Source organism: Trematomus bernacchii, unplaced genomic scaffold, assembly GCF_902827165.1.
Source record: "Trematomus bernacchii unplaced genomic scaffold, fTreBer1.1, whole genome shotgun sequence".
NCBI classification, from domain to species: domain Eukaryota; kingdom Metazoa; phylum Chordata; class Actinopteri; order Perciformes; family Nototheniidae; genus Trematomus; species Trematomus bernacchii.
The window spans coordinates 2657941-2673560 of record NW_022987803.1 but is presented as its reverse complement, the minus strand read 5'-3'; the positions used below and the strand labels follow the sequence as shown (position 1 = coordinate 2673560).

Genomic DNA, 15620 nt, shown 5'->3' with positions numbered 1-15620 from the left:
TTGACATCTGACACTTCACATAAGCTGAGCTGTACATTAAAACATTAAAGGGGAATCAAGGCAGCGTTCTGCTGTTTACCGAATCAGAAATCATCTCATCACCTTCAATACTGCACACAGCGACTTCTCATGATGGATGCAAAGGCCCTTACTCTATTAATGAGAATGAGGTTAAACTGTGCTATGATAGTGATTGGTGTTGTTTAAGATCTGTACTTGTATTTGAACCAGTCAGTATTACATTGAAGTATATTATGATGGTGTTTGATACCGTATTCAATGAATTCAAAAGTATCTGCACACATAGAAATGGTGTGTTTGACATTCGACTGATTCTGAAGTGGTCCAAAAATCAGCATTCCTCAGTTTAACAGAAAATACAAAAGCTTGACTGTTTGAAATCAACCCAACAACAAACCATTAGGCTATAGAGTGGTGCAGAAATGAGTCCTAAAACCTGGATATGAGTGAGCATATTACTATATCTGGTTCCTTTGTCAGATGCCTATAGAATACCCAGCTAGCGGGGAACGTTCTCACAACTTTGGCTAACGTTACCTATTGGTTCTAATAAGGTTTTAAAGAAACGTTTTCATCTGATGTTCAAAGAACCTTTTTAGGATGCTTATTTTTTCAAATAATGTTCCTATAAGGTTTAAGGTTAACTAATGGCGCGTTTCCACTACAGCCCGCAGCCCGGTTTAAGAGGGCTGTGACGTCAGCGGCCCGTCTTTGGTTGCGTTTCCACTTGGCCTAGTACCGGCCGGCGGGTCCTAATTCACAGTTTTTCTGGCCTCATAAAATCGTGGGGCCAGGGCCAGAGGCAACGAGGCTGAGTCGGGCTGAGTATGCTAAACTAGAGAGAGCGTCGCTGGCAAGGGGGCAACAACTACAACAAGATGGACATATTTGACCGTGATTTAATTGTAATACACGTTTCAAAATGATGCCGAAGTAACAACATACTGATACCGGTTAGTAAAAACCATGAATTAATGCTTTGTCAAGTCTGCAGACAGACGGCAGGGGAAAAACCTTTTAAAATGCTTGTTTTCTAAATGGAGATTGGCTAAGCTAACGCAGTATATGCCCCGACCGTCCACACTCACAACAACGGCCTATACAGACATAAATAAAGCAGCGACTGTATTCACCATGACACAGGCAGTCTGTGGTTTGTACTTGTTTAACTTTTGTCTAGTTTCTGAACATATATGAGGAGCTGTGAGCTCTGAGTGCTAACAGCTAACGGCTGTGTTGTTTTTCTGGGGTCCTCTGAAGATCACGTCACGGCTCCGCCTACACTGCGTTACTATAGATACTGCCCCAGTTCCTAAACTGTAATGGAAATGCGCCATAAAGTGAGCCAGTCCTAACGAGGCCCAGCCATACCGAGCGGGGCCGAGCGAGGCCGTGTAGTGGAAACGCGACATTAGACAACGTTTTAACTGCAACATTCTGAGGATGTTATTGAGGCCTGAGATGACAGAAAGTTTTTTTATAAAACGTTCCTTTAATGTGATATGTTAACAAAGGTGGAACGTTCTCCAAGCAACATTCTAAAAATGTTTTCAGGATGTTATTGAGGCCTGAGATGACAGAAAGTGTTTTATAAAATGTTCCTTTAATGTGATATGTTAACAAAGGTGGAACGTTTTGCCTGCAACATTCTAAGGATGTGTTTTGGACGTTGTTAGGGTAACACATTAAAGATGTTCTTTATAAAACATTCCCTCAATGTTACATGATAACCAAAGAAGAACATTTTGAAAGCAACATTTGGATAATGTTTTCAGGAGGTTATTCTTTTTTTATAAAACGTTCCTGTGATGCGAAATATTAACACGGTCATGGTCAATGTCAGATTTATTTGTGGTGCGCTTTAAAATACAAACGTGTTGCATTTGTTTGAAAAGGATGTTTAAAAAAAATCTGATGTCACCACATTTTCCTTTTAAAAAAAAAACAAGCATGTAATTCATGATATTGCATGTTTGCGTAGGCATGTCTGAGTTCCCAGCTAGACATTGTTGGTTCTAAAAACATTCTGAGAATGTTACCATTCATTGTTCTAGGAATGGTTTCATCGAGAAGTTTTATTTTGGTTCCTAGAATGTACTTCTGAAAGGTAAGATAACGTTCTCTAAAAACATTCTTAAAATGTTTGGTGATAACATTGTTCGAACATTATACCCCAAGTGTTTTTGTTGTTTATGCACATATCTCTATTGTCATATGGATCGAATAACACTTAGAAAACCAAAGACAGACATATAGAAGAACGGACCGACTGTCACTGCCCGTCCCTTAAACCCCTGTTAGTGTTTGTATGTGTTTGTTTCTACTGTGTATGTCTCTCTCCCCCCCCACCTGCCTGCTGGTCTGCTCTGCACGGCTGGGAGCAATCTCCAATCAACCACACCTGTAACCTGCTCATCAGCCACACTATGAACTCCTATCGCCTGCACTCATTCCCTGCCGGATTGTTGCCGTGAACGGTTTGTTGCGTGCCGCTCTAGCTTTTTGCCAGCATATTCTTTGACAACTTTGCCTGCTTTTGCCTCACAATCATTTTTGTGTCTCTCCCAGGAGGAATCCAAGGCCATCCACACTCCCAAGACCAGCCAGGCCTCTCTACCCACCCTGGAACAACTGTTTCCCACTGCCGCCATAACCAACCTCCACTCCCAGCTCCCCTTTTCTAATAAACAAATGTTACTTTCACCAGCTGATTCCGATTCATCCTTTTACATGTGTTAATAGTCAAATTCCAATAGTTAAGTAAACTATCAAAATCATCCTAATGACCACAGTGGTCAGTCCACTTACCCAGGAATTTTGAGTTGAACAATTACAGGAATATTATGTCTTTATGTTCTAATAATGTAAAAATATTGTAGTAAATTGTTACCACAGAACATTTGCATAATGTTTAAAACATAAAGCATGTTATCCTTCTCTCAAATAATAACATTCTGGCAACATAAAAAAATCTAACTTGCAGCTGAAAACGTTATAGGGCATAATGTTCTAACAATGTTATCAAAAAGATTTTAAGAATGTTTTTAGAGACCGTTATCCTACCTTTCAGAAGAACATTCTGGGAACCAAAATAAAAGCTTCTGCTGAAAACGTTTTAAGAATAGTAGGGCATAATGTTCTAACAATGTTATCAAAAACATTTTAGGAAGGTTATCACCAAACATTTTAAGAATGTCTTTAGAGAACGTTATCCTACCTTTCAGAAGAACATTCTGGGAACCAAACAAAAACTTCCCGCTGAAAACGTTTTAAGAATAGGAGGGCATAATGTTCTAACAATGTTATCACCAAACATTTTAAGAATGTTTTTAGAGAACGTTATCCTACCTTTCAGAAGAACGTTCTGGGAACCAAAAGAAAACTTCCCGCTGAAAACATTCCTAGAACAATTAATGTAACATTCTCAGAATGTTTTTAGAACAAAGAAATTCTAGCTGGGGAAGGTCTGTGGTTGACACAAACTGGAGAGATTTTCTACTTTGTGAAATACGTCAATACGTTAATACGTAAAAACAACAGCTTGCCACCTATCCCTCCTAATATTAGCCGCCTTTAGCTTAGCGGGGATGCATGGAGCCATGTGACTGTGTTGTCGTTTTTTATATCCTAACGCTAGCTTTTTACTTCTAGAGATTGCATTTACACTTTAAAAAATCATAAACGTAATGTTACTAAGTGATAATTTGCTGCTGTACAAAATGTGTCAAGTATTATCAGCATGTGTTTGCCTTAATTCGTATTTTCTGCAATCTTTTTAAAAACCCAATCAAAAGATTCCATGACTTTTTGGCGAGTGAGTCCACACGATGCTAACTTCCGGGTTGTGCCTACAAAATACCTCATCACTGCACAACTATACATGTTCATAGTTATTTACTTTGTGATTAGAAAATAATGAGCAGACAACATATTTACAAAGACAGTGTGTATAATAATGTTATAGGCAAGCATAATGCTGCAGGGCTAGTATTGAAAGTATTCATGTTGTTTTGTAAAAACACTCACATCCATTATATCTCATTCAGAAAAACATTTCATTACAAATTACTAACTGACTAAAGTTATTATTACTTGATTGACATCTTCATATAATATATAATGTTGTGTTGTCATCTATCGCAGTGCATCATATTTAATTAACTTATCAAATGTTCTCTATTTAAACATTTGAATATGTAATGTCATGTACTGGCTTTCATCCATTTTGAAACACAGATAAATCGTATCTGTAATTGTATTTACAACTTGATGTGATAATCAACAAAACTTTTCAACAATATCCGCCACATAATGAGAATGGATTGATGCTCTCTTCCTACAGGCAAGTCAATGGCTGAACTTTTGATGAAGCACCAAGTCCTTTTTAGGACAAAAGCCCTTTTCCCCACAAATCACCTCTATTTTTCTTCAAGACAACAGCAACAGATTAGGCGTGAAAAGTCTACTTTGTTGCATCTGTAAATACCACATTATATTTCCCCAAAGGAAAGACCTGAACTGTGGAAAAGCAAAGCCTTTGTTTTGTAAAGCGCTCATCATCTGTTTCCCTGTGGACTCCAACAGGTAACCATTAGTCAGGCCTGCACGTTCTTCATAATCAATTTACACACTTACAAACCATTCATCTCCATATCCCCGTTTGACTTCTATATTAGATGCAAAATGTCAGATACTGTAATAATGGTGAAGCAGCGCTCAGGATTATTGCAAAATCGCCAAATAAAAATGATTTCTTACCCTGTTATCTTCCTCTGGCAGTCAGCCAGGATCCGCTGTTTTTCTGTGTGTCAGAGAGATGGAGATGAAGACATTTAGTACTGTGATATCTAAAGATCTCATATTTGATCCATTACAAGGAAGTGATAAGCAAACAATTGTATTATAAACAATGGAGATATTTCTCGGCAATAAACTAGAGCTTCATTTATATTTCTGTAACAAGTGGTTATTGTCTAGTTGCCAGCATTGAAAAGCCGGAATTGTTGAGTACCCAAAGTTTTATGTTAGAAATGTATCATAGGGGTCCCCAGCACATAGAAACTGCCGGATGATAACTCTCTATCAATGGCATTATGTGGACAAAATTAAATAAATTACTTGGCCGATTTAGACCATTTTGGAGTGGTTTTGGAGGTTATAGATAGAGGATGATGAATCCATTATCATTCTATTTATTTCAGAATAAAGAATTGCAGTTTTAACCACAAAGTGGCCATATTTATACTCTCGGTGGGCTGATTTAGATTACTATGAGTAACGTTGCGAGGCTTCACATATAGAGAGAACAAGATGAAAAAACTATTTCCTCTACTGTGGACTATTATTTTTCAAATAGATAAGCAATCGGTCCAATCCAAATGATCCACCAGAGTCCATAAATCAGCCCACTGCAAGTTCAAATAAGTCCACTTTCTGGTTAAACTGACATTTTTATCCTGAAAAAAAAGCAACCTTAATTACCCACAAAACCACTTCAAAATTATCCAAATAGGCTAAGCCATTTTTTAACAATTGTCGACACTATACGACGCTATAATTGTAATCAATGCTAATAAACACAATTTATGCTAATTGTACACATTTCCAAACATAATTATGCAAGTTAGCATCCTGCAGTTTCTATGTGCTGGGAACCCCTACTTTACATTTCTCTCATAAAACTCTGGGGTACTCAACATTTCCGGGTTCACAACAGGACTGCTGGCAACTAGACTGCTATACCAGACATGCAGGCCTCGTCTACGGTGAGATTTAAGAAAATATTGTGGTTTAAGGTTAAACGTTCGTTACATTACTACATATGTTTCTTATGTATGGATTATGTAAATTGAAATGAGTCAGTTTCACACAGACAAATGAGGTTCACACCTGACACAAGTTGGGTAAAGGTCATTGTTATTACCCATCAACTCCTCTACTTTACCTTCAAGGTCTTTCTCACACTTTATTTCACCCGACTTCCTCTTTTACCACCATCATATTTAGTAGCAAAGAATGACACGGGATGTTGAGCTTCAGAGAATGACACACACTGACCAAGCTGCTGTAATTTATGAATTGGGAGTGAGAAAGTCCTAACCTCTTTAAGAGCAGAGCTGCTATTGGTCAGCCTGGGCAGGTTGTGTTATCTCCAATAAGTATACTCGTATACAGACAGCGTAAGCATGCTCCATTATATCTTTCTCAAGCTTTTCACCACTTGACATGATCTTTATTAGCAAATGGAGAGTGCTCATTGATGGTAGAAGACCTAATGTTTGACTTCAAAATGAACTCAGGTGTAAAACAGAAGATACTTTTTCCTTTTTGAGAAAAATATCTCAACTGCAGTCCTTCTGCTCTGTCGTTCCAAAGGAAACAACATGAATACAGTGAGAACAGTGAACTGTTTTATATTCAGTAATGGTCAGTTACAGTTACTGGGAATATAGTTAAGACATCATGCGGCATGTTCATGTATTATATGTCTGTATAGTTGTCGTGGTGATTCCAACATCAGCCAATACATCTGTATGGCATCGTATCGCTCAGGCTTTATCGTACTCAAGCAGTAATATCAGCTGTAAAATGGATAGTAAAAAATTTGAAAATTGAAATTACAAATGTCCGCCCCTCCTGCCACACAGAGCTAAGTAATCAATAAAACCGGCTCACCTATGGCAAACCCTTTCTCTCTGAGCCAAGAAGCTGGCCTCATGTGAACTCCTCTCAATCCAATTGTTTGTCTGAGTAAATGAGCAGTGAGTTTTTCTTTTCCTTTGAATTTTATTTTTTATAGCAGCCTAAGTAGTTTATATCCTTATTTGCTGAACTGTTTAAATTGCATTGGTTACGTTATTTCTACATTATGTTTGATTATGTTTAAAGATAACTGCCTTTGTGGTAATAATATTTGAATTCTAAATACGTGTAAACTAACTGAGATTTGTCATGCCTTTTTCTACCAGATCAACCAGAAAACAACAATCAACAATAAACAAACCATAATTTAGATTCTCCTATTATCTTTCTGCAGTTCTGATCAATGCCATTGGCTGAAGTGACTCTGAGGTACAGTAGGTTTCATGCTGTGACAAGTATAACCTGAAGCAATAAGGGAGGGGCCAACCTTTTAAGCAGTGCAGTTAAGACAGTGAGAAAACAAAATTATATATTATTTATGATCAACAAAGTTATGAGTGACTTTCTCACCACAGCATGCCAAGATGTGCAGGTGTTCAAACCTCCAAAATGGCCTTGGAGGAATACAAATATTTTGTACTTGATTATGGGTTCAAACAAGTTCTCCTAAAACAATAAAAACATAATGAAAACGTTCTCATGTGAAATGCATTTATATGGGATTTCCCCTCAGGTTAACATCAGGTGTGTTGCCATCCAGCTGTTGTAGTGAAAAGGAAAATCTAAGTTCAGATAGTGAGGCAAAGTGTAATGCTTTTGGTTTGAAGTTAGTGTATTAATAGGCGCTTTCACACCGCAGTACTTTTCCCACTTTAGTTCCGATATAGTTCCGAAATGTTGCGTTCACACCAAAAAAATCCAGAACTAAAATGAGTTCATGATAAGCTTTTTACCGCCTTTTCCGTCCCTGCTAGAGAGCAGGGACTTTCGTGGGAGAAAAAGGTTCCTATGTCTGATTGGCTGGGCGGATAGCAAACCACGCCCCGTAAAACTCCCAAAAAGTTTTGTGAAGCCGCCATTTTATTATCCTCGCATTAGCATTATTAGCATTAGCATTCGCCCAGCGCACAAACGCAGAGAGACTAACTTATGGCAACACAAAGGAAAACATGGGAGCGGTGGAGATAAGGAGGTGTCTGCGTTCTGGCGATTTACTCGGAAGGCTTCAGTAGAAGCTGCTGGGAGTCCCAGCAGCTTCTACTGAAGCCAGTCCCCAACTCCGGGGACTTCCGGCCGGGGACTCCGGGTGGCAGTATACGCCGTGAAGTTGTTTGCGGCCTGCCAGTAAACCCAAAGCAGAAGAAGAAGAAGTGACGTCAGCGGCTTCATTTGCCTAATCCTCCCCCAGGGACTTATTCCGGTGTGAACGCGATCTGTACTTAGTTCATGAGAACTAAAGAGTTCTCATGAACTAAGTTCTCATGAACCTTTGTGGGAAAAGTACTGCGGTGTGAAAGCGCCTCATGAGAACAAAATGTAACAATGCAATAGTGCAATAGTGCATACAAAAATGAAGTATATGAGTTAAAGCAACTAGTGAGATGAAGACATCAGTGAATTAAATGCAATTTCAAACATTTTAAATCAACTGCACATTAATGCCATATTTCCAACGTCAACATGTTCCTCCAGGGATAAACTCTGCCTGAACCCTTTTGTTGTCATAACTTGATCTTGTTGTCCCGCCTCCTTCTGCAGTGGGTTAATGGCACCAACTGAAGAATAAGCACCACAACAGTTTATCTCGATAACCCAAGTCCTGATATCACATAATGTTTATGGATAAGGATTAAACTCACATTAATGAGCACTAAATATGAATGGAATCTTTGCACACAAACTGAAGTAGGCGTGTTCCACAATATCTTTATCAAGCTTTTCACCATATGACGTGAAGGCTGCTCATTGTCATTGAATTTAAAATGTTCCTGTCTTTTTTGTGTGTTTGTTGCTAAGTTGTAAGTATTGAAGATCTTATTATTGTATATGTAATAACTTCGAAAAAATGTTGGAAGTGTGTTCTGTTGCTTATAAAACGTAACAGGGACCCTGTTTTTGGAAAGAGATATTACTCACGTGGTGTCAACGTGTGTGTAGTGTGTCGGACTTTTCACCTGCATAACCTCTGCCTTTTTGTAAACTCAAACTCTTTCTTCCCCTTACTGTACCTGACATACTCATCTGCATAAAACATGTATTAAGCACATGCTTTAAACATTTTAAATGTTGCATTGTGTACCTGTGGGACAGGGTTAGGGTCTGGGTTTTAGTCCTTTGACTTTGTTGGCACATTCAGCTTTATGCACACAACAGCTGCTAACTGTCAATCAGTGGAATAACGGGAAGCAGCAGGAACGTTAATGCTTTTGAACCCTGACACAGAATTGTAAGGTTGACCAAATGCATTGTACATAGTTTGATTAGAAGGGGATTATACATGTTTTAAAAAACAGATTACATGCATAAAAAAACACAGTTTGTGTCTGGTTTTAATGTTCTTTTTAAGTTAGTCTCTTTGTCTTTAATTGTGTTGCTCATCTGAGGACTTTAAGGTGTTATTACTGTTAGTTCAGGTGTTTCTCTGAATGAAGTATTCCCTAAACGTACACTGGTACCACTTTCTGATAAGGGATCCTGTAGCAAAGCTTTGTGAGTTCTAACCACTGACTGCAATAATATTAAGATTGGAATGACCTGGCGGGGATCAATGAAGGTGTGTGCTTGTGTTTATTACATCATGTAGATGCATATACTGTAACACACTTTCCTTTGGCTGCATGGCCACTTATCTTCCAGACTAGTGTTAGAGAGCACCTCATCACCCTTTTCTATTATAATGGCTAACATTATTTTACATAATCATTATCAGACTAACATTTTGAAACTAACGTTTCATCCAGCAGGATGGAGCAGTTCATGTTGGAGGTGTAGGGAAGCATCCCAACATAAGATCCATTTTATTTGTGTTTTACACTTGATGTTGTTTCTTGTATTTCACATTGTGATTCACAATGTTCCCATCGATGTTGGATTTGAATGAGTATTGTTTCCCTTAAGTTCATTCATTGAGCTTCTGTGGTTGATTTGAAGTTGGTGCCAGCCATCATGTTTGACCTCTGGTTTGTTGTTTTTGGATGCTCTTACAAGCCACAAGGACTACTTTTACAAATACAAAAGTACTTTAAGGCAAGTAAAGTATTACAATGTACAATTCAACAGACAAATCTCATTCATGTCACAGTTAATTGCCATGTGCTCTGCTTCAATCTGTCTTGTTTACATGATCTGATGTGTGCAGTTCACTCTCAAAAGTATTGTCAGGACAAATAAAGAGTATAAACGCAGTTATGAAGATTTGGGCTCAGAGAGGAAGCAATTCAAGAAACATATTGAGCCAAACGTGATCCATGTAGAGAAAACCATGTGTTACTACTGATGACACAAAACATACAACTTTATAAAGGCTGCCTGATTATAAAAGGGTTCTCTTAATCAACCTGTTATGTATGTTTAGAATGACAGCAGTGAGGTGCATCTTAAGTCTGAATTTCCTGCTCGATAACTAAACCTAGTTCAAACATTTAGCTGGAATAAAACTCCTGTTGTATCCACTACAAATCTTAGAAAAATCATGGACTTCAGATCTCAATAAATCCTAAACACATCTGATCAAATGAACACCAGTGTATAGAAATGAGGTAAAGAACATGACAAAGGACACCCAACACTTCTATAGAGATTGTATTATATTTCCAAAAATATATGTACAGTCTATTACAAAGGTAACAAAGCAAAAAGAATTGTCTATGTAACAAGAAATTGTCTAATTAAATCGTACAGTTCTGCTGTTGGGGAAAATACCTTTGACCAGTGAATTTTCAATACTTTCATCACAGAAAAATAAATAATAAATTGACCATTTGTATTACTGTACAACAAACTAAAACGCAAAATCAACAGAAAGTCAAAGTAAAGATGGAAATCCTATCAGCTGTCTTTGGTCCTAAATGAAAAATGAAGTACAACTGAAATCTTGTGAGTGACAATAATTCATCTGCGAGATAGAAAAATATAGTGCATTTTCAATGTATTCAGAGCTCTCTACTGAGTAATATGTGTAAAAAACAATATAAATAAATGTACAAGTTTTACAATTAGAACATATACAAAGATCCCCTCAAATCTCGTCTCTGACACAATCAACAGTGCTCTTTGGAACCACCCCCCCCCCCCGCACCACGTCCAACTGCTGAACCACAAGGTTTGAAAAATAACTTCGTACTCTATCTTCTGCTCCTGATTCCAACCAGCCCTCTACATCCTGCACCTGTCTGCTTTTTTCTGCCTTTCTTACATTTTCTATTCTTTTTGAGTTGTTGCTAATATAGAGCCACAACAAAACAGTTGTTGTTGAGAGTTGAGCAGAACCTGAAGTTTGAATGTGGGTGAAACAAGCTTCTGTTAGTGAAGGTTACAGGTGACGCTGAATCGATTGTATCCTGGCCTTAATCTCAATTTGGCTCAAACTGCTGTTTCCCCAGCACAGGAAAAGGGGACGTTCGGCCCCGGGGGGGGTGAGAGAGTGCTGCCTGTAAACTAGGGAGTTTTGTGCTGACTGAATGACTTTATGCCGGTATTCAATTCAAAGGTCTGGCCAAGGCCCAATGCTGAGCTCTGCTGTATGGATAAAGGGAGAGAGCTCAGAGCGGTCAGGACTAATTCCTGGTGTCTCCTCACAAAGGTGAGTCCCACAGTGAAAGTGGATCAAAGCAGACAAAGCCGGGTCATTGTGAGAGCACAGCTTAGGTGTAAAAACGACATGCATGCTAGCTTTTTAAGGACATTTTCATAACAATCTCTGTCTTCTTTCAGCCTGGTTTCAACACTGTCTCTCGCGTTGTTAAAACTGCTGCTTTCTGTTATCATTCAGCATGTTTCCATAAAGCCAACTCAACAGTACTCTTCATTTACTGTTTTCAGTTTCTGCTGTCAGTGGAACATTTGATTGCAGCTCATCAGTTCTGTGCTAAAGAAAATCATAGAAAATGTTAAATTGACTGTTGAAATATTTTGTAGGCAAAGATGCACAGGCTGCACCTTGAATGTGAGTGTGTGCTAGATAGGTTGTCCTCCATGCTTGGTAAATGAATATCTCTGCATTAGTCCGTTAGTTCGACGATAAGGGGGATTTGAATATGTAAACTGGGATTGGTGAAACGTGCAGTTTTTTCTTTTTCTATACATTTGAGAAGGAAACAGTTGACCTAACTCTAGCTTTTGAAAACATAGATTTATATCAGGTAGCTACAGGAGTTGAAGACATGATGGCTTTTCCTTAACACCATTCCATGACAGCTGAATAACTGCATCCTCTTATCAAAGAATGCTGCAGTAAAACATTTTTTTGCATTTGAAGTGGAGACAGATGGCACGGAATAGGTTGATTGGCTTTTAGCACATCTTCTGCAAAGCCCCCTCGTCTCTGCTCTCCATACAAAGCCGTATGGAAGAGAAGAGGAGCAATCTTAAGAGACACTTTAATGCATGTTCCATCACATCTACGCCTGTGAGGGATGAGCGGTGGAGACACATGAATAAATAAGGGAGCTGCGTGGCTGGGGGGGGTGGGGGGGGTTCAACAGCACGATCTGACTCGTTTGGTCCTAATTTTCCGACCCAAACCCTGAAGGGGCTCTTTGATTTCTGGACAGCGCGTCGGTGTCAGCATGGCTAATGGAACCTTCCTAGTGTTCAAACGGTGCCTCTTTCATCGCTGCATCACTTTAACATTTCCACGCCATGTTAGCGTTTCCATCAAACATTTAGCATATCATAGTCAACATCAAAATACAACATGATTATTTCATCTGATGACTTGGCACGGCACTTTCCGAACCGTTTTTGGGTCAAAGAGGTACATTCCTTTCCTTTCCTTTCCGAGGGTGACTAAATCTTTCCAGAGGGTTTGTCTCAGCACAGCACACACATTTGATAAAACCTAGCACCTTACAAATCTCAGGTGAGGACTGTTTCTACCTGGTAATTATTGCTCTGTTTAGTCCTACTCTTCTTCGCTCACCGTGTCTCACTTTCACCAGTTCAAGATTAGTCAGCGATAAAAAGACATCACACTACAAGAAAAACAAAAATATAGGGAGCTTGTCGACCCTTTAAATGAATGCAGAAAGCATTGCCATTGAAGATCCTAAAATAGTGGCAATACTTAAGCTAACACTTTTTAAGGCAGTATTACGTCTACAATGTGTTTTGGAGCCACCTTTAAAAACTGGATTTGCAGCTCAACAATGCACCGAAACAAACACCGTGTGCAACATTTTAGGTCAAACGATGGCAAAACAATTTGTGGTGGCTTCAATTTCAATAAAGTATTTCAACAGTGCTGCAACATTCTACTCAATAACCAAGTGACTGCGTTTCCTGTGGTGAACAATAAGACAAAGGATATTGCTACTCTGATATAAAAGTCTGCTGATTCTCCTGCGTCTCTTCAGTGTTGCACTCTTCAGAACATTCTATAATAAAAAACATTGAGAGGTTGAAACCATAAAACCCTCTCCTTTACCCTGTAGTCAAATCCAAATAGAAGAGAGAAACAAACTGCTGCATGTGCCAAACATGTCATCGTAGCAGACAGAAAGAAAACTAACAAATAAACAAATGTAAATGAAACCACTGCAAGTAGACAAGTTGTTTTTTTTGTTCTTTTTAGAGAGAATCCATAGCCTCGGTGTGCGTGTAAATCATTCATTAAGTTAAAACAGAAGTCCTTTCCAATGCACCCTTTGATATGTGGTTGGGTTCATAAGCGCTTCTAAAGAAAGTAAGTAAAGAAAGTCATCTGGTTCAGGTAGTTTCTTTTTTGTTGCGGTTGTTTGTCCTTTTCCTCTCTTCAGTGCCCTGTGAAGAGGCGGAGCGAGGAACAAAGGAATGATTTCACTCCAGACACAGCCGAGGAGTCCGGCACGACACACGTCCGTTAGCTTTTGACTGTTTGTCCCGGGTACGTCCCATAAGTTCTGTTAGAGTTTCTCATGATGCAAACTGCGGGTCACACCTGGACCCCTGTGCCGTGGAGGTGCAGCATCTGGGCTCTCATAGTCTGTATGCTGCTCATGATCTTCTTCTGATGGCCCACCAGCGAGATCCCCAAGCTCATCACGTCACTGAAACACAGGAAGGGGCGGGACTAAGATAAGATATACTTTATTGATCCCAAATTGGGACATTTCCGTCACAGCTGCAACACTGAAAAACTGAAACGTGACTTTAGGTAAATGTATTATGTCAACTCATTTCACACATCAGGTTAGCTGAAAGCAATAATATTAAGTTGATATTACATTGCTTTCAACTAACCTGAATACATCATAAATGTCATATTTTAGTGTTTTAGAGTATTTAAAAACGAGGCATTGTACATCATTTGAAAAATATAAACATCTCAAAATAGTAAACTAAAAAGGAAAATATTTAGAAGTTGACGTGAAAGATAAAAAGCTGTAGACTATCTGTCAAATAAACACTATGAAGGGCCAAATGACAGCTCAACAAAAAGAAGAATATTATTCAGAAAGTGAGGAAAGGATTAACACTTAATTCAATATAAATGTACAGTGTGAAGAGGAGTCCAGTTATAAGTTATGAGTCCAGTTAACCAAAGTGACGAATCACAGGCTGAGCTTCTTTCATCATGGTCAAATGGTAAGGGGTAAAAAGAGGCAGCTAAACATAACGTGTTCCATGTCCAGGATGATGGAGCAAACCGGTACAACTCAAGTCCTTTCTTGGAAGTGTGTTTGGAAAGTTTACTTGAACGCCTTGAGCTTTTTACAGGATGTGGAGACGGATGTTGACATCTGATGGTCAGTGAGTCTGAGTCACTGATCCAGGGCCAGCCACAGTCTGCCTGCTGCTCATATTCAGCGGCTCTCGACTACAGTGATAAGCAGCAGAGAGTTCACACAGGTTCAAGACCCTGGTGATGAGGACTCGCTAATAAGAGTGTTAAAGTTCTTGAGTCCCAAACATGAGATGGAATGTGTGCTCCAAGTAACCAATGAACACAACCAATGAGACCTCATTTATTCTGTTCGATTTTGGATATAAGAGGAGTCTGTTTTTACAGATGGAATCAGTGTAATTTACGTTACACTGATTTGATCATGACATGGATAACATGGAGGCAGTGAGCTAACAGCAAGCAGGAGAAAATCACAAACAGAGGTCTCTTACTAAAATATTGAAAGTATACATTCAGTATATGGATAGTAATGCATCAAAGAAGAATAATGGCCTAGTTATCTCTGCAGTTTGGGTAATTGAAGGCCCAGGCCAATTTTTAAAATGTACAGTAATTTACAGAAACCTCATTGGATGATCTGCCAACACTCTGCCTGAAAACAAAATGCAGCTACTTGGGTTTGCTTATTTAGGGTTGGCCAACGGGAAGCGGGTAGGTGAGATAAGAGTTGAAATGTGCCTGGTGTTATTGTAATGTTCTCCTCTGAAGTTTAAGCACTGGAGGGCTTCCTCTCTACTCACTCGATTGACATCCTGGCCACAGATTCCAGGGAGCTGTAGCCCGCCGCTGTGAAGTTGTCTCTGTATCGCTCCATCTTGATGGCTTCCAGCCACTCTCCTACTGAGCGGAAAGCGGTGAAGTCTGGTGTGCTCTGATCCAACAGCGGACTAATTGGTCTGCGGGATGAGCAGAAAGATGTTTATTTCTTATGTGAAAAGGAAACGTTCCGCTGAAAACACAATCAGGCAGGAGACGAGACAAACTGACGACTAAAGGCATCCAGCGGTGCGGCAAATTGCGAGAAGGGGAAAAAGCAGCTGATTGGAGGCTTCAATCAATAACATATTCATAAACA

General features: G+C 39.1%; 1 protein-coding gene across 7 annotated transcripts in view; it reads right to left on the bottom strand.

Moving 5' to 3' along the window:
* Positions 1 to 10447: 10447 nt before the first annotated feature.
* The window catches only part of epha7 (eph receptor A7), a 77895-nt gene continuing 72722 nt past the window's right edge, over positions 10448 to 15620 (bottom strand). For all 7 annotated transcript variants that reach the window (XM_034150491.1, XM_034150495.1, XM_034150492.1 and 4 more), the window contains exons 16-17: positions 15286 to 15441; positions 10448 to 13907 (exon numbers count right to left, since the gene is read on the bottom strand). In XM_034150491.1, the coding sequence (XP_034006382.1) occupies positions 13793 to 13907; positions 15286 to 15441 (271 nt within the window). In that variant the 3' untranslated portion in view covers positions 10448 to 13792. The remainder of the gene's footprint in view (positions 13908 to 15285; positions 15442 to 15620) is intronic.